This window comes from Balaenoptera borealis (assembly GCF_965194805.1).
Source record: "Balaenoptera borealis genome assembly, chromosome: 4".
In the NCBI taxonomy this organism is placed as follows: domain Eukaryota; kingdom Metazoa; phylum Chordata; class Mammalia; order Artiodactyla; family Balaenopteridae; genus Balaenoptera; species Balaenoptera borealis.
The window spans coordinates 53,007,799-53,026,237 of record NC_138861.1 but is presented as its reverse complement, the minus strand read 5'-3'; the positions used below and the strand labels follow the sequence as shown (position 1 = coordinate 53,026,237).

The 18,439-nt window shown below is 38.8% G+C and overlaps 1 protein-coding gene across 6 annotated transcripts in view; it reads right to left on the bottom strand.

Moving 5' to 3' along the window:
- The window catches only part of HNRNPD (heterogeneous nuclear ribonucleoprotein D), a 17,272-nt gene extending 3,213 nt beyond the window's left edge, over window positions 1–14,059 (bottom strand). For 3 of the 6 annotated variants that reach the window (XR_014243745.1, XM_082389410.1, XM_082389412.1), the window contains exons 1-5: window positions 13,504–14,057; window positions 11,598–11,654; window positions 2,313–2,481; window positions 1,535–1,696; window positions 317–448 (exon numbers count right to left, since the gene is read on the bottom strand). Coding sequence is in view for 4 of the 6 variants with exons in the window: in XM_082389410.1 (XP_082245536.1) it covers window positions 317–448; window positions 1,535–1,696; window positions 2,313–2,481; window positions 11,598–11,654; window positions 13,504–13,739 (756 nt within the window). In the remaining 2 variants the exon portion in view is untranslated. Of the gene's footprint in view, window positions 1–316; window positions 449–1,534; window positions 1,697–2,312; window positions 2,482–11,597; window positions 11,655–13,503 lie in introns of all 6 variants that reach the window. The other 3 variants (XR_014243744.1, XM_082389411.1, XM_082389413.1) reach the window with 3 other exon arrangements.
- Between the last annotated feature and the right edge of the window lie 4,380 nt (window positions 14,060–18,439).

Here is an 18,439-nt window from a genome sequence, read left to right as displayed (position 1 = left end):
GAAATAATCACTTCTGATGTATCCAAGAAGTATGTGCTTGAGAATTTTACTACATTCTATTTGTTGGGTCCTCAAAAAGTATCTTTTGGTGAAGTCTAGACAAAAACTCACTTAAAAACAAATGTTTCCCTCCTATTCCCCAATAAAAGCAAAAAAAAAAAAAAAAAAAAGTCAAAAAATGACTTTAATAAATAAGGAGCCAATGAGACATCTTTAAAGCACAAGCATACAAACTGAAGCCTTTACAGAAAGTTTAGATGACTGAACTCTTTACAACAGCTAGTATTCTCTACAAGGAATTGTATGCTTAACTTACTTTACTAAGACCAACATTGTGGTATTTCTTTTCCATTATCTTCTTCACTGGTTCCTCTTCCTTAAAGGTAATAAAGCAGAATCCACGCCTCTTATTGGTCTTGTTGTCCATGGGGAGCTCTATGGATTCAACCTGATTATCCAAAAAAAAAAAAGGTTTAATACCTTAGTTTGTTAGTGGGAAAAATGCACAAAGAAAACATGCATTTGGCCCTCAAGCTCTATTCTGTGTCTCTCTCCCAGTTTTATTTTAATCTTTTAAAAAGTCTTCGAATTAGAATATGCACTCCACCTAAAAAGTTGTTAAACGTGTTTATAAAAAAAGGTTCATAGGGTATTGACACTTGCTACCTAATTCAAGGGTCACAAACTCAAATGCCCGCCCACCCACCAAGCACATGCAGAAGGAAAGAGTCAATTTTAAGAAAAACAGAATAAAAGTGACTGTGTTTGGGAGAAAATGGGGAATGGTGAGGATCACTGAAAACTGGAGAACGTATGAGCAACCAAAGGTAGAAGTTGCTACTCCATCTTAGATGGCTGTTGCCAGGCAAGAAGGCAGTTCCAATGTCACCTGCTCTTACAAATACTGAAGAAAAGCTAAATATACAGATTTTTGTGGGAAATATCTCAATTCCTAAATACTAACAACTAAACATGCAATATGTTCTGCTTGAATCAAACCAAGGATGTCTACAGGCTGTATCCGGGTCCAAAAGCCACAAATTTCTCAACTTAGCTTTAAATCATTAATTCATAAAAGGAATCTAAGTCTATAATTAGCCTCATAAAATTTGCACATATACATGTGCTTAAACTGAGAAGGCATTACACCCTATTGTTAGTTTATTTCTTCCCTATTCTCAACTGAACCATTTCCTTCTATATCTCAGGTAATCCAACCTGAATTTCTTCCTCTTGTTTATAGCTTTCTACTAATCCAGTAAATTCCACAGTAAGAAAATGTCTACTTCATCTTTGTGTATGGTATGCCCAAGGATGCTATGCATACAATAGTTCCTCAATAAACTAGAAAATGCAATCATCTAACCTTCAAAGACCTGCTAATGAAGTATTTATACTATCCTTATTTCAAAACAAATCGCATAATCTGTCCAAACTTCAAAACAACTTTGGAAAACCCAGTGAAAAACCTATAATGTGACAATTATATTCACACTAATTTTAACAAAAACTAGGTCAAAATATTATCACATACCTCACCAAAACCACCAAAGTACTCCCTTATTTTCTCTTCAGGTGTATCTGGAGAAAGGCCACCAACAAAAATTTTTTTAACAGGCTCTTTTGTTTTCATGGCTTTGGCCCTCTTAGGATCAATCACCTTCCCATTCAATTTATGTTCTTTCTGATCCATGACCTAAGGAAATGGAAATTTTTCATTTGAAAGATATATATCTTAACTAAAGTTCAGAGATTATTAACTTACTTAAAAATAATTATAGTTAAATAAATATAGCTAATGCCAGGCATATGTTGACCAGCTCACAATTAAACTGTCAATTGTGGTGATGTGATATCAGCTAATATTTAACAATGTTTAAAAACCTAAAGGTCAGTAAGAATGAGGAGTTAATCAATTACTAGACAACCACCATGCCTTTAACTATTGGCAATATAAGCATGATTGCTACTTCCCTGTAGCCTAAAGACTAAAATGTAAAATGATTCAGTCAGAAGTTTCTTGCCTAGCAAATTTCAAAATCTGTATTTCTGTGAACTTATCACAGCATATCCTTCTAATTAGGCATCTTTAAGGTTTTTAAAATTAATTTTAATACAGTAGAGCCTGGCACACAGAAGTTTTCAGTAAAAAATTCTTGAATCTGACTCTTCATAAAACGTATTGGCAAGAGCTGTTATCTCTTCCTTTGTATAACTGCAAAAGGGGAAATCACAAATAATAGGCAGATTAATTGTATCAAACTATTCACATATTTTGTATTATTAACTGATTAGAACACATGGCACACTACCTTATCTACACTCTCCGACTCTTTAAATAGCACAAAGCCAAAACCCCTTGATCGCCCTGTGATAGGATCTAACTTCAGAGTGCAGTCTACGACTTCACCAAATTTGGAGAAGTAGTCCTTCAGATCTTTCTTTGTAGTGTCCCAGCTAAGGCCTCCTATAAACATTTTCCTGTAAAGACAAAAAGCAATATTAAAATGCTAAAAAAAAATTTTTAATTTTGCCTTAAGTATCCACATCAATAACACCTTCCCCAAAACTGCACCAATTTACTGGGCAGTGTATTAAAATCTCACTCTTCCTACATAACCACATATCAAGAACACCCTATTACAGTTTTGGAAAGTTTTGTTTGTCACTACTGCGCCTGCATAATTACAAAATAGGGAGCAAGCAGCAGATTAAATAAGTCTTTTGACTTGCCAAAAAGAGAAATGTATCCCCAAAGTAAAAATAGTATACACTGTCTTTCTTAAATTACAAGTTAAATACTGGTAACAGCAAAACAGAATTTCACCTTGAAATTTCTCTTCCAAATCTTTATTGAACTTATGAAAAGGCTATGAGGTCCCCATTAATCACAGTAACTAGCATGTGTCTATGCTGAAGCTCCTTTCTTAACTGTTCTCTCATTAACAAAACTCTTAGCACATAAAATGGGAAAGTCTCACAATTAAGTTGTAAACCAAGTTTTTCGATGTGCTAAGAATACTTAATAAAGACAAAAGTAAGCAATTTAATGAACAAAAAAATTACCCAGTGAAGCACAATCCACTAATTAACCTAGATTATTTATTTCCAGTAGAACCTCAGTTAACCAGCAATAAAATATTTAAACCCTTAAAATGCTAAAAGTGACAGGTGGTAAGTGGAAACCACCAAGGCACTTTAAAACCAAAAATGCACCCCCCCCCCAAAAAAAAAACTGTAAAGTGAAATCTTACTTTTATTACAGCAAAAGGCCATAAAGCTCAGATCTGGCAGCTCTGTGATCCCTTTTATATCTGCCCCCTTTACCCACTCCCACCCTTTACCTCCCTCCTACCCTTTAAAGAGACAGGACTAGAGATTATTATTTTAAGGATAAACTGTCAGAATTTGTTATGTGAGGGCTAAAAATCAATTTCACCATCAGAATAAAATCATGCTTGGTCAATGAGTTCTATCTTTGCAACTGCAGTGGGTCAGGGGGAGGGGTGGCGATGGGGGTGTGGTGCTAACTTCCAGCTCTGAAAAGAAATTAAAGCAGGAACATCTCCATCTTGTGGGCTTTTTAGGATATCGCCACTAAAGCCAATTCTTGCAACAAGAGGACAAAGTCTATCCCTAGAATAAGATCTTGCTTCTACTTAACCTACAGATGCCAGATTAACTGAGGTGTTACTGATCTTACTATTTTATCAGACTTGTTCTTACTTCTAATAAAGTTAACGCAAAAGAAGTCTTATTTTTAGGCATATAGTGTACTTCCCATTTAGGTTAGGTTTTCAACTTGTACCTGTATTCTAGAGCTGGACTATTTATATGCTTTACATTCAGGACTTCGGCTAATAAAATTTCCATGCTTTAAGTAACTTTTATTAACTCTTTTTGTATTTTATAATCAAATGAGCATAACAAAACACCCACACTGTTGTACAGGTATTATTAATGTTTACTGCCAATTCCATGGGGAAAAAAAGTTGAGGTATTTTCTCAATTACATTTTCTTTCATATCCAGTCCAAGTTACTTAAATTGCCTTAAGCACCTTTATTTTTAACCTAAAGATCCAGAGCACTTCCTTCATAGATGAAAGTACATTACCAACATTTACTCTTTCAAGGTGAAGAGAACACTGCTATCTTTTTAAGGATGAGAAAGAAATGGACTTCAAGGTAATGACCTCTTGCTCAGATATTCATGGAAAGTTCTAGATAGAAACTTCAATTAAATTGAAATTTAACTATTAAATTACCACTTCTGTGATTATTACAGAAACTTTCCATCGATAATTTAACAGTCTGAAATTACTTCAAGCTGAAGAGAATAACAAAAGTCTTTTAAAAAAAAAACTAAAATTGAAAGGCAAGAAAATTCTGTGTCTGTCCGGTCTGTTCCTCAGAGACAGAACTAGTTTTGATTTTATTTAACCAAGGCAATATTTATATTGGGTTGTGTCCTCAATATAAAATTAACAAAAAATAATTACAAAGAAATAAATCAAGAATGAGGCACGTTCTTTAATTCACAAACCCCAAACTTTTTCTCAACATTGGGAGTCAGTTTTCTTAAATACTAGATAAGCATACTAATTCATCAACTGGCCCAGTAAGTGTTCTCTAAAGAAACTTTCCACGTTTAATATAGTCTTGAGTAAAGACGTTGTTAAACGTGTCTACCTTAGAGTTAAAAAAGGTCACCAAAGAGGCTATCCTTCTTAAACAATCAAATCCCATTTATCCAGAATATTAAATGTCCTAGTCAACTATAATTTATACATCCATAGAATGATTACTGTTTCTCAAAAAATTAGAGCAAAATATGTAGTAAAACTTCAGCTATCCAGCACCTTTAGAGAATGAGAAGCCAAATAGTCTACCTTCCTTCAAGCATTGCCTGCCTTCCTAATCTCTCTCCCCAATTGTTTTTAACCTTCAATTACTTGGAATGATTTTTTTTTCCTACGGCATATCACACACACTCTTCTGCCTTCCTAATCAAATGGAGTAATCATGATTTAACATTGAGTCACTCACCACTAACACACTATGCTACTATAGCATGCCCGTAGGGTCTTCTGAACTTAGAGAACTATTTATTAATACACTAAGTGCATCTTATTTCTTAGCTCTTTTAACAAATTCTAGTTTTCATTTTTGCCAGATTAATCAGCAGCTGCTATTCTAAAATGCTTTCCCCCGCCTTCCATTTTTTAGGAAGTTAGCCGGCACTCAAACTTTTCAAATTTGGGGTAAAGTAAAAGTAAACAGGCTCTGAGCAAGAGCCTAACTAGCTCTTTTTTGAGGCAAATTCATTACGTTTTGGCAGCCCAAAAGCACTCGTTTTCTTCTGCTCTAATAAGGAAGGGTGCTGCACAACTGATAACCTAACCAGACAGGTGGATATACTACAATGAACACATACTGTACCAAATCCATTCTATCTTTACTGAATCTAGCATATTAAATAAATTCACCCCATTTTTACTCAGTAGACACACCAAAATATACATGTGTAACACATAAGAAAAAGTCTGTTATCTTAATTCTGGATAAATGGGAACTTATTTTAGCCTCTCTAAAACACCAGCATTCTGCTCTGCCTCAAATTATAGGATGGTATATATAAGACGGTATCAATTTAAACTTTCTATATTTTATATTACTGTATCTTGCTTAAAACACAATACCTAGTGTCTGTCCAGATTACCTTTGCTGCCTTGAACACAAAGACTGACTTTCAAGTTGCTTTCACCCCTGCAGAGATGTGCAAAACACTTTACAATGAAGGAGAGCTGGAACTTCAGAAAAATCCTGAGCAGCGAAAGTTAAAACTACAGCACAGGACTTGTTCAAGTAGCAGAAATGGGCCCCTAATACTGCAATACAAGCTTAAAATTTGACCCTTACTTGTAAGTGAATCAATAATCCCAATTAAAGTGTAGGACTTTACCTACAGTATCAAGTTTAATTTCTTAATCCTATCTGTAAAGTTATTTAGCACCCCAAAGGCAATATAGTATTCAACTTAAAACACCTACTCAACAATTGAAATATTCTTGCCTTATAGATACTGACATTATACCATATTATAACATTAAATGACAGGCACAAAGTTATACAACTCAGTGCAGATAACTCTCCAAATGAGAATTTAGGTTGCTTTGTGGGACTCTCTCTTCGAGAGGCAGTACATTTAAAGGCAGTAAGCCAAACTGCTTGGGGTTTAAATCCTTCCTCCAGAACTAAGAGCTTACCTCTATCTGCAGTGAGGATTTATATGGCACAGAACATGGTCTGACACATCCCAAGTGCTCAATAGAAATAAATTACTATTTAGTAGGGATAGAGAACAATCTAAATAAAGCAATTTTTTCACTTACTCAATGGCTTAAATTTTTTTTTTAATCTGCATGAGCTATATGAAGTTTCCAACATTAAAGGGAAAAGGCCAGGATGAGTTTTATATAAATGGATCCTAAGATTAGTTTTAATGCTAAAGACTTAACCCAGAAATTTTAAATATCCCATGTAAAAACTACAGACTGGAAATTAGGTTTTCTAAGCTCTTAAATAAAATGTAGTTCCAAAATCACACTGATGACTTGTCTGTACTCTACATAAATGCCAGTAACTTCAGTAAGGAATAATTTCAAAATATAAACAGCAATATATATGGAGCAGTGCTGGCTGGTGGAAACTGCTCTCATACTATTTTTTCCCATCTAAGAACTTTACTCTCAATACTACTGAGGTTTCTAGGTTTAACACTCTACTCAACAGTAAGTATTTTTTATATAAAGATACTTGGCCTACTACCCTATTCAAGGTAAATGACAAACACATCATTACACTTTTTCCCAATTTTGGAAAGGGAAAAAAAGGATTCTGTAACTTTCAAACACTTCCTAACAACTCATGGCCTTCCATATGTGGTTTCATAACAAATTCTGACAGTTTAAAAACTACAACAGCATGTCGATCTGATATATATTTCAAGTACACAACATAACTGGCCAATCACTGTCACCTTTTAGAGTAATGTTACTCAAACCTACCACTAATCCTTATTTAAATAAAACTTCTGGTATTTTATCCTTAAAATTATTCCTTTACAATCCTAAAATGACATTAAGTATAGTGAAATCTCACCAATAGATAAGAAATGAGTATTTATTTTCCTTATAAAATATAGATTTAGTTTAAAATTAAGTCAGTAGTTAACCTAAAATGGGGAGGGGTTTACTTTTTGCAACTAGGTAGTATCACATGGTACCATTTTAGAATCTGTATAAAAAATACCCTTGGAAACAGTCTGACAAACTTTTAACAAGTCAATAAAAAAGATTAATTCCTCTAGGTAATATATTAGATCTCATTTCTTCATACTTTGAATGAACTTAAATGACTAAAAAAGATAAGTGAGTTGAAACATAATAGCTAATAAATTAAACATGACTGTTTTTGAATAAACTTTAAATGTTTAACCCAAAATCTCCCCTTTTCTTCATTTCATTCCCAAGCAGGAATGACATCTTGTATTTTTACTTTTAAAATAAACTCTCAATCAGCTTTATAAGGTAAACTCTCCTCTACCTAGAGGTTAAGGAATGGGGTTTCCTTAACCTAGAGGTTAAGGTTCTGGTTAACTGAGATTACTACACATTCACAATTCTATAAAGTTTTTTTTATTAGAAACCAATTTAAATAGCAACACTAAACTCAGAAAATGATTTTTACCTTGATGGAATTTCAGAATCTTGCAATGCTTTAAAATCACATTACTTTTTAATAATATAAGGGGAAAATTATGTAAGATTCATTCCATGACATTATTGGTTACTTTTTGAGTATATTAGCTGATAGTTTTTCATCTATCTTTCTCACAAGACTTGGGGTAGGGAAACTAGAGTTGAGTCTCCTGGCTGTTTGGACTTTATGGTAGTTTCAAGTCTAGATAAGCAGGAGCTTACAGAATAGGACCCAATACTTAAAAACTACCACCTTGATTATTGGCCAAACACTGCTAGTAATAATACGTGTCTCCCCACTCCACCCCCAAACAGTCTTAAATGTCTAGCTCCAATGTACAATATGTAATACTCCAGAAACTAAAACATGCTTACCTTTACACCACAGGAGTAAACCACTGGCAGTATCAACTATTAAGGCACAGGATAAATACACACAAGCTATGAAAGCAGGCTATGTAGTCAATCTTCCTGTGGTGAGCATTGTTTCCAACACACAAATCAGCAAACCAAGTAACGAACATGTTATATTACCTGAGACCACACTGTTGGAAGTGAAGTAACAGAAACAGATCCCACGCTTCCAGCATCCAGTTCAGTGCCCTATCTACTAAAACGTTGAAGCAGAACTAAAGTTGTTTCACTCCATTTGTGAATATGCACACACTCGAGGTGCACAGGTTTAATTGGAATATGGAAAAAGTTATTATTCTATTACTTTTTAAATGCTTTCAAGCTAAAACTAATCATTCTCCATGTTGGCCATGAATCACACACAACAGCAGATTCAAAACCTTCTTATATTAAGTGCACCCTTACAGATAACAATACCCAAGCAATGTTTAAAAAAAAAAAAAAAAAAACACACACAGTAAGTATACACTTAATTTATAGAAGGGGCCACAAGTATATTTATCTCAAAAAGCAGCACTCAAAAACTTCAATGATAGTCTCCAATTCCAAACCCAAAAGGTCAGGTGATTTTTAGTATCCTTCATGATAAATAAGAATTTGAAATGAAAAGAATTTAGCACGCCTTCCTTAGGTGTTAATCATCTCAAATCTGGGGGCATCCATTACTACAATTAACCCAGGAAACTTGTCAAAGGTTCCGAAGAATGCTAAAATTCAGACCCATGTACTCAGGGTCTCAACTTTACAGTAAATCCAACTTACGGAATCAAAGGCCCGTAAATTTGGCATAAGACTGCTTTTGTATCTAAAAGTAACTGCTCTTCTACGAAGCAAACAACGTTCAAGATGCCCCAGAAGCACTAGGGTATAGACTATAATCTCAAATATTTAAAACAACAAAGTGTTAGGTAAACCCATTTCTTAAAAATTAGACAGGAGACAACCTACAGCACAATTAATTCACAAAATCCTCAAACAGGAAGAATCACACTTGAGTTTATACACTAATGGTTACAGAACTAGATCAACAGTCCTGTTATTAGAAAAGTATTGCTGTACTTGGGCTCATAAATGAACGGGATTATTCTGCTTCTTGCCTAACCCAATGCAGGCAAGTCAATGTACCTACCTTGTAAAACTGAAAGCTACAACAGTATTATAGTTCCCCAATAATCATGAGAAAGTAAAAACTCTGTCTCCAGGTAGCTTACTATACATGGCATGCATATTTTGCCAGACACTAATTTTAAAGTACCTACATACTGAAAGGATCATAGCCCTATAGAGAATGTAATGAGTTCACACCAAAATGGGAAATATCAGTGCAACTGCTTTTAAGTAAAAACTAGGGATGTTAAAGTTGGAAAAATTATAATGAGGTGAGCTCAGGAAAGCATTTTACTATGGAAGTGAATAATTACTCTAAAGGTCCATAGTAAATTGTGGAAACGCTTTACTCCACTAGAGGTATAACAGGCATGTCCTCCTCAAAATAGCTGTTTTTTCTTGTACTAAGGGAAAAAAAAAACCACTTAGGTCTGCAACAAATTGATTTTTAAAATAGTTTTAGGATGAAATTGTAACTCACTTCAGTCTCAAGTTAGAATTGTAAAAAGATACACACACAGAAATGTGTTTAAGAAATTAAATTTAGATTTTATATCTAGTAACCAGTCTTACCCTCACCACTATTATGAAACTTCTGCCCAATTTCCCTCAAACTGGGAGACAAGAGAACAGATAGGGTGGCAAGTGCAGACACCAAAAAGATTAAGTCTTGAGGGCTTTTTGTTCAAAAAGAAAAACAAGAATATGTGTAACAGATGAGGCTATCTGACCGGACAGTAATTTTTTTTAAATATTTATTTATTTATTTGGCTGCGCCAGGTCTTAGCTGCGGCACGCTGGAACTTTTGTTGTGGCACGCGGGGGTACATTATTTTAAAAGTCAAGTATTAAACTTTAAAAATGAAAATATTTGTTAAATGTAAACTCAAAGTAAACCTCATAATCGAAAATGTTCATTAACTATAAATATTTAATTGTCCACTTTTCTTAAGAGGTCAAAAAACTTGCAAAGTTATAGTATTAACAGACCACATATAATTTCTGCAAGAGTCAAAGCAACAACCTTTAAACATAAGTTTATGATCCTTTCAAATTACTGAAAATAATTGCTTACATATTTGAAATATGTAATGGAGTAATAAAGTCAAGTACAGTTATTAATTTGTTCTTATTTACTTTGCCACTATTACCTAGCAGTGAAATTGAACTATCACAGGACCAAACAGAATAATTTCCATCAAAAAACTTTTATTCTGGGGACTTCCCTCGCAGTCCAGTGGTTAAGACTCCACGCTCCCAATACAAGGGGCACGGGTTCAATCCTTGGTCTCGGGGAAGATCCCGAGTGGCGCGGCCAAAAAAAAAACCAAAAACAAACAAACAAACAAAAAAAAAACCAAGCAACTTTTATTCTGTATGTCACACTTTATCTCCAATATAAAACTGGACAGATTTCAGTTAAAGAAAATAATAAGCTCCTGTAAAATGTAAATTCTGTCCCAACTGGGCTCTTAGAATGTTGTTTGTACAGATGTTAAGTCAACTATCTGCAAGTTACTGGCCCTCTAAACTCCAGTGGTGGTAGATACAAACTCCTGGAAAACTCAAATATAATCCTGAAGGCAGAAATACTGACATTTAGGGGAACAGGAGGGATAAAAAGAACAATACTCAATCTACCAGCCTTCCAAAAAGTCATGCAATTGTGAATACGTCAACCAACGAACTGTAATTAACATTCCAACCAAATCACACTGAAAATCTAAAAATCTGATTTAAGCTGTAGTGGAAAGCCACATCAGCACGCCTTTAATAGTACATGTGCAATTCTTATTAAAGTTCTATTTACAAATATGGTTGGTGATTTAAAAAAAAGTCATTTTTGCATATACATCACTACTTTAAAAATTGTTTTACTACTGACATTTCCAGAATATTTCAGTATAACATGCAATACATTTTAAACACACACTTTATTGTAGCAGATAACCTTCACGTATAACATTAAACTTAGAATTACAAGAAAAATTTTTTTGTCTTAAAACAAATCAAATTTAAAATTAAATACTTTCTTGCCCAAATATAAAAATATCATTACTTATTATATTAAGCTTTAATTGGCCAAACCACAATTACATGCATTACCACAGACCAAAAACCATGTAATGGCATCAATTCTGCCCAAAGATCACACATGATGCCTAAAAAGGTTTTATATCCCAGGTACAAAATATCCTACTGTACTAAAGTCTAGAATTTCCTGGGGATCAATGGGCAACTAACCAATACACAGCCTCCACATGTTATGACTATTGAAACCTTTATATTACAGAAATAAAATTTAAAAGTTTTACCATTCTTCCCGCTGTGCCGTCGCTGCTTCAGAGTGTCGTGGGGAGGAGTTTGAATGGCTAGGGAATTAACAACCGGTACAGCAACCAATCAAAATTCTAGTTTTAGTTTTTGACATTGTTAGGGTTAAAAACTTTAATTCATTTACACTTCGGTTCAACAGTAGATAACTACAAAGGCAGCTGCTTTGTGACTTGAAAAATCAGAACAGAAAGCCCGCCCCAAACAGTAAGTTACACAATCATTTGGGTGCCTCTGTCCGAAGAACAGAATTCAGAAAAAAACCAAAATGTTAAAAGGCTTAAGTTTCCAAATATTTAACATATCCCTTTCTTAAACTAAGCTATATATAATTCCAGATAAATTAAGAAAGGCTCGTTTCCCATCCCACCTCCACTCTCCCAAAGCCAGCACAATCAGCAAAACAGCCCGACAAGAGTCTGCCTAGGCTGAGAATATTAAATCCTATATTCCAAAGGGCTTCTCTCTCCCCCCTCCAAAGCTTGTGCTTTTTCCTAATAAAGGGAATGTTTTCCAATATTGAGTTAAAGCGACATTTTATTGCTTTTACCTTCCAGCCAACACCTTTCTCCTTGTTACAGCGAAAAAAATTACACACACACACCCCCCAATTACAAAAAGTAATGGAAGCGTTAACCCAACATCAGCGATCAGTAACGGGAATAAGAAGAAAACCCAACCAAGAACCCCTGACTTAGTCCCTCCTGCTAACTCCTATATTATGTTCCCGGCTCCCAAATGCTGCGTTCTAAAAAATTTTATGCAGCTTTAAATAACATATACAACGTATTCCAATCGGAGAAAACAAGTTACTACTTAAAAACCTGCAAAAAGAATAAAAACCATAGCACATTACAGAATTTGTTCATTTTATGAAAGAAGGCTGGTGGGCCTCCTGTAACTTAAGTAGGTGAGAGCGGGAAGGAGAAATCAAGAGAGACCAAAAAAAGGATTCTGGGCACGGCGTGGGTTGTAAAAAATGAAAATTGCACAGAAAAAGTAAGGTAAGAGTACACTCTCTGTACGAACAGTTGAGGAACCCAATAGCTGAGGGCGCGAAAAAGGTGCGCGGTTAGAATAACTCTGCGGGGTGGGGGAAGGGCGGGCAGCAAGCCGGAGGTAGACCAGCTCCAGCCAAGTGCAGGCCCCGCCGACAGGGAACTTAAGGAAAGCCCTTGGAGCAAAACCAACGTACCAACAGGCGAGTCGGGGAATTTCACCAGGCCCAGTTGGTTCCGTAGGCTAGAAAGTGGGGACTATGCAAGCAAGTCGTTGTACGATGGTGTACAGTAGAAAAACGAAAAGGCTGAGGCGAAACTTACTCAAAATACTGAAAAACATTCGGCCTGAAGCCAAGACGGGAGGAGCAGAGCTGGACAACCTACACGTTCCCCGAAGCATGTGCTTACAAAGAATGGCATCGTCTAGGGATGCTGCAGTGAGAAGCACCAAATAAACCTTAGTTATCCAGGCATAAAGGCTTTTTGTATCTGACTGCGTTTTTATGCCCAGGACTTTAGAAAACTGGGGAGAGAGAAGACAGCGGGAAAAGAAAAAAGGTACCCCTCGACAGGCGGGAAAAAATCCTGGCGGCCAAGTCGGTGGGAGGAGACCCAAGGCGAGGGAGGGAAGAAGGGCGGGCCGGGGAGCAGCATGGTGACGGCTAAAGGTGGAAACGTGTGTGATGGGGGAGGGGGCGATTAGCAGCAGGGGAAGAAGGAAATGAAAGCCCGGGGGAGCCCGGCGTAGAGAAGGGGATAACAGTGCAAAGAGGCTGCACGGGAGCCTGGAGCACGGGCGGAGAGCGGGAACGAGGCCTAATGGCGGGGGAGAAGGAGGGGGAGGGGGATAGTTGGGCCTGACTATCCCGGGCCGCCCCTTACTCACCCTTCATCCTCCTCGTTCTTACTGGCATCGATCTTCGCCCCCTCCGACTCGGCGCTGCCTCCTTCGGTGCCTCCGGCCGCGGTTCCGCCCCCGGTCCCGGCTCCGCTTCCCGCCGCCGCCGCTGCCCCCTGCGCCGCCACCACCATGGCTCCCTCCTGTTCGCCCGCCGAGCCGCCTACCGCCGCCGTTGTTGCTGCCGCCGCCGCCCCGTCCCCGCCGAACTGCTCCTCCGACATAGTGCTACTGCCTCCGCCGCCGCCGAGACTACACCCGCCGCTGCCGCGAATCGAAACTAGCAGCAAAGTAATCCCCGCCGCTGCCGCGCGCCCGCTCTACCGCGCGAAGCACACAACAAGACAGAGAAGGCGCGCGTGGATGCAAAGGCTCCTGCGCCTCTCCCCGGCCTGCCCCCCTTGCCTCCCACTCTCGCGCGGCGCGCACTCCCACTCTCGTCCGCCGCACTAAAAAAGAATAAGCAGCGGCGGCCGCTCTCGCCTCCTCCTCGCTTTAATGGCGCCGCCGCGGACCACCTAAAATGGCCGACGGAAGAACGGCGCGTCCCGGTCACGTGGCGCGCGAGCGCGCCCTTTGCACCTCCCCCGCCCCCTCTACCGCTAGTTTTTTTCCCCTTCCTCCTCGGTCCCGCCCCCTCGCTCCCTTTTATACCTTCCTCGCACGCGCTGCGCCGCACAGCGTGGGGCCTTTAAAGGGAACCGGAAATGGCGTTCTATAAAACGGCCGCGCGGAGACCATCGAGAACAAGGAGCGCTGTTTCGAAGGCGCGGCTAGAAGGGCCCCTTCGTCCGCCGCAGCTTTTCCGAGGGTTCCTGGTCGGCTCACCCCCATCCCCACCCCCACCCCCAGCAGCGGGCGGGAGCAGCGGCGTCGGGCAGGGGTGTGGTAGCACCTCCCGGAAGGCGGCCGTGCCCTGTGCGCCTGCGGATTTGGAGTGGGGGAGGGGAGGCGCACAGCCGGCTGCTCCCCGCGTGTTAGCGGTGCCAGCCCGACAAGGGAGGCTAGCCTGAGGTGTCGGCCTTGTCCCACAGACTCCGGGGGACGCCTGGCTCGCGGTAGCCTGAGCGAGGCGCCGCGCCTGGCCGCGTGCGTGCACGGACTGCGGCAGCTTCTCCGGCCGCCGTAGTCGCCCGCGACCGGGTGACATTGAGGTTTCCCCGGCTGCAGCTGCCGCGCTTCCCAACCCCTGGCGGGCAGGCTGAGGCCGTTGACGATTAGGGCTGCTTTTCTTTTAAGAGTTGCTTTCCAAGTGAGACTTCTGCTTGCCTGCTTTTCTCCTGAAATTTTTCGTCAGAAGAAGCAGCTAACTTGCGTATTTTAAGGAACAGGGATTGTTTTGCATTGCTTGCTGTATTTGAGGATCCTGAAACCTACCACGATTCTTTGAAAATACTAGGAGTTAGGAAGGGTGTTAGATCAACCAAGAGTTCACTTAAGTTAATGTTTTTTAGCCCTTGTACTAAATAGAATATATAGATGCTGCGAATCTTCTTTGCAAGGTTTCTCAGTTTGTTGTGTTGTGGGTTAGGGGAGTTTTCTGTTGTTAAACACCGCTCGGAATTTTATGCAGGCTAACAGTCAAGTTCTTTAATAGACCTATTAGAAATCCCAAGCGCCTTGGCTGGAAACTGGATTATTCAGGCTTTGGGATTTGCTGCTTCCTGCAATTACATCTTGAAGAAAATGAAGTTTTTAGGTACTTCTTTAGTCAACGAATGATTATTTGCCTGTTTAGCGTGTGCCCAGGCACTGGGGAAACGAAGACTAGTGTGAAATATCGAAAAGAACTCTGCAGAGTTTAAATATTTGTTTTCCACTATGTAATTAAATGAATTTCTATTAACACTATCCAAAAATCTCAAAGGAAGACTGAAAACACTTAATTTTTTATAATTAGTCAAGTTAGCAGAATTTGCGTGACAGAATAATTAAAACCCAAGAATACAAATCAAATTCTGAAAACGTCTTAAAAATATAATCTTACTGAACTCCTGTATTACGTAAATCACACAGAGGCAGTGCCAAGAATGTGTATCTCAGATCAAGTGGTAGTGACTTCAGGTATGTCTCCACCTGTCAAAATAGTAGCCAAGGGACTTCCCTGGCGGTCCAGTGGTTAAGACGACACCCTTCCACTGCAGGGGGCTCGGGGTTGGATCCCTGTTGGGGGAACTAAGGTCCCTCATGCAGCGTGGCACGGACCCCCCCAAAAAAAGGAACAGTAGCCAAGAAGAAAGTGGGTATTGTGCTCAAACCAAATATTCCAACTTAGAGACAACTAAGAAGCAGCTCACCTGAAGGGGGTGCCTTTTGAATCTCTTCTGTCTTCAAAAGATGATTCTTTTGCTTTTTAAAAAATTTTTTAAATTTTATTTTATTTATTTTTTTATACAGCAGGTTCTTATTAGTCATCCATTTTATACATATTGGAGTATACATGTCAATCCCAATCTCCCAATTCATCCCACCACCACCACCCCCCGCCCCGCCACTTTTGCTTTTAAGACAGCTTTAGACATGCCTGCCTTCTAGTAATAGACTTTCCCAAAAGGTTTATTTTAATTCACACGTAGCCCAGTAACTTCTGGACTTTCTTGGAGTTTATATTAAAAATTCCAGGAAATCTAGGAATGATTTTAAAGCTAACACCTTTATTATGTGTTATGTGAGTATGTATGATGCCTTATCACTCATATCCCTGCATATTATGGTCCAAATCTCTGCATCCTATGCTCCAGCATCCACCCAGCATTCTTCTGAGAACCCATTCAACTTCAACCCTAGTTCTTTTCACATTCTTCATCTGCCTGGTAAACTCCTATTCGTCCTTCAAAACCCCAATTAAATGTTCCTACTTCTGTGAAGCCTTCCCAGACTCCCTGAGGCAGAATTAATCATACATTCTCACAGTCTTTATCTTTACTTCTGTTTTTCTAAATATATAATTTTACTAGACCATGAGTTCCTGGAGAGTAAAGTTAATGTGTTCTATGTATCCTTCCTTCCTCATGCACACACGTACACATAACACACATAATAGACTAATTGCTGGTTGAATTATTGAATGACAACTTGTTAGGTTTAGGATCTTTCAGGCAAACTAGGTATGCTTCCAGGGACTTAAGAGTCTCTTCCCACCATCCCACTTCATCTCTGGCATAAAAACACTCCCTCAAACCACTTGCGGGTGTGTGAAGTTCCTTAAGAGGGAGAACCAAACTTGTATTCCATAGTCATAGATAAGAATTTACTGTTTAAGGGGCTGAAGATTGTATATTGGCACTATGTTAGACTGGCCCAATCCACTGCAGGGACGTCGTGTCCCCTTTCAGTGTCCATGACATCAGAAATTCCATGCTTCAGGAGGTTCCCAGTGATTCAGATAACACTGAAATGTTACATCCTCATTGAATTCAGCATTTATGAAGAAAAAACTGCAGAAAAAACTAGAGCACTTACAAAAGGCAGAATTCATTTGAGACTTTAAACTGGAATCACTTTTACCCAGGACAAGATGTACACACCTAAGTCAAGAAGTCACAGTTTATCTGCTAAATGCACTCTACAAGGAGTTCCCTGGTAGCCTAGTGATTAGGATTCCGGACTTTCACTGCCGTGGCCTGAGTTCAGCCCCTAGTCAGAGAACTGAGACCCCACAAGCTGTGTGGCATGGCCAAAAAATAAAAAATAAATAAATATACTCTACAAATGGAGCAAGCAAATCTATGCTCAAAAATTTTTAAGTGGAATATGTATTTCATTCAGCAACCTAGAATAAACAGTGTCCAGAAGAAACAGCAGAGAGAATTCATTTCCTATGCAAGGTACACATACTTGAGACTCTTCTACAACAATGTTTAACAGCCATTTACTCACTTGCAGAACACCTTCAGTAGGATTTAAGCTTTTTGTTGAAGAATTAGCTTGTGATTTTAAGTGAAGTGACCAATTGCACAAAAAGTGAACATTCTCTATCATCATTCTTGGTTGTTAGGAAGCTCCCTTTTCACTTAGAGAAGAGAAAGGCCCTATCACTGTGAACTGTCAGATTTTACTTTAGCAAGTCTATCATAGAGTCAGTTATGCTTGACCACAGAGATGTCAATAGGGTGCCTTTAGATTCAATTAAAGAAAACCTAGGTCAAAAAAGATTCAAACAATAAAAAAATTTATCTCACTCCAGACCTACATATCCAACTGCCTGCTTAACTTCTCCACTTGGTTGTCCCACAGGCATCTCAAGCTTTAGATGTCCAAAACTGAGCTCACCTTCCCTACAAATCAGCTTCTTTGGTCTTCCTCTTCTCCATAAATGACACCTCCACCCACCCGTGTGCTCCTGGCAAAAATCAGGGAATCCTTGATAGCACCCCGCACCTTCACCCCCCATATCCAATCCGTCACTAACTTCTACCTCCAAAATATGTCTTCATTCATCCAGATGCTTCTTAGAACATAAATAGTGGGTTATTTCTAGTTAGATTTATTCTCATTCAACCATGCGACACATGACACAGGTACATTTCCGGCGCTGGGAATGTAACAGTGACCAAAGCAGGTCTGATCTCATGGAGCTGACATTCTAGTGTAAGAGACAAACAATAGACGAAATAATGTAATAATGTAATATAATTTTAAGTAGTGATAGGAAGAAAAATTGGTAAGGTGCTAGAGATAGATAATGTGCTATTTTAGATACAGCGATCAGAGAAGACCCTTGAAGGAGGTGCCTTTCTGAGTAGAGCCCTGAAGGAGATGAGGGAGAAAGCCATACACATAGCTCAGGGAAGACTTTACAAAGCAAAGACAGGACTGTTCTTGGCACTTTCAGTGAATGATAGAGGCCAATGTGACTGAATAGAGTGAAGACAAGAAAGCATAATAGATCATACCTGAGAGGTATCCAGAAACCAGGTCCCCC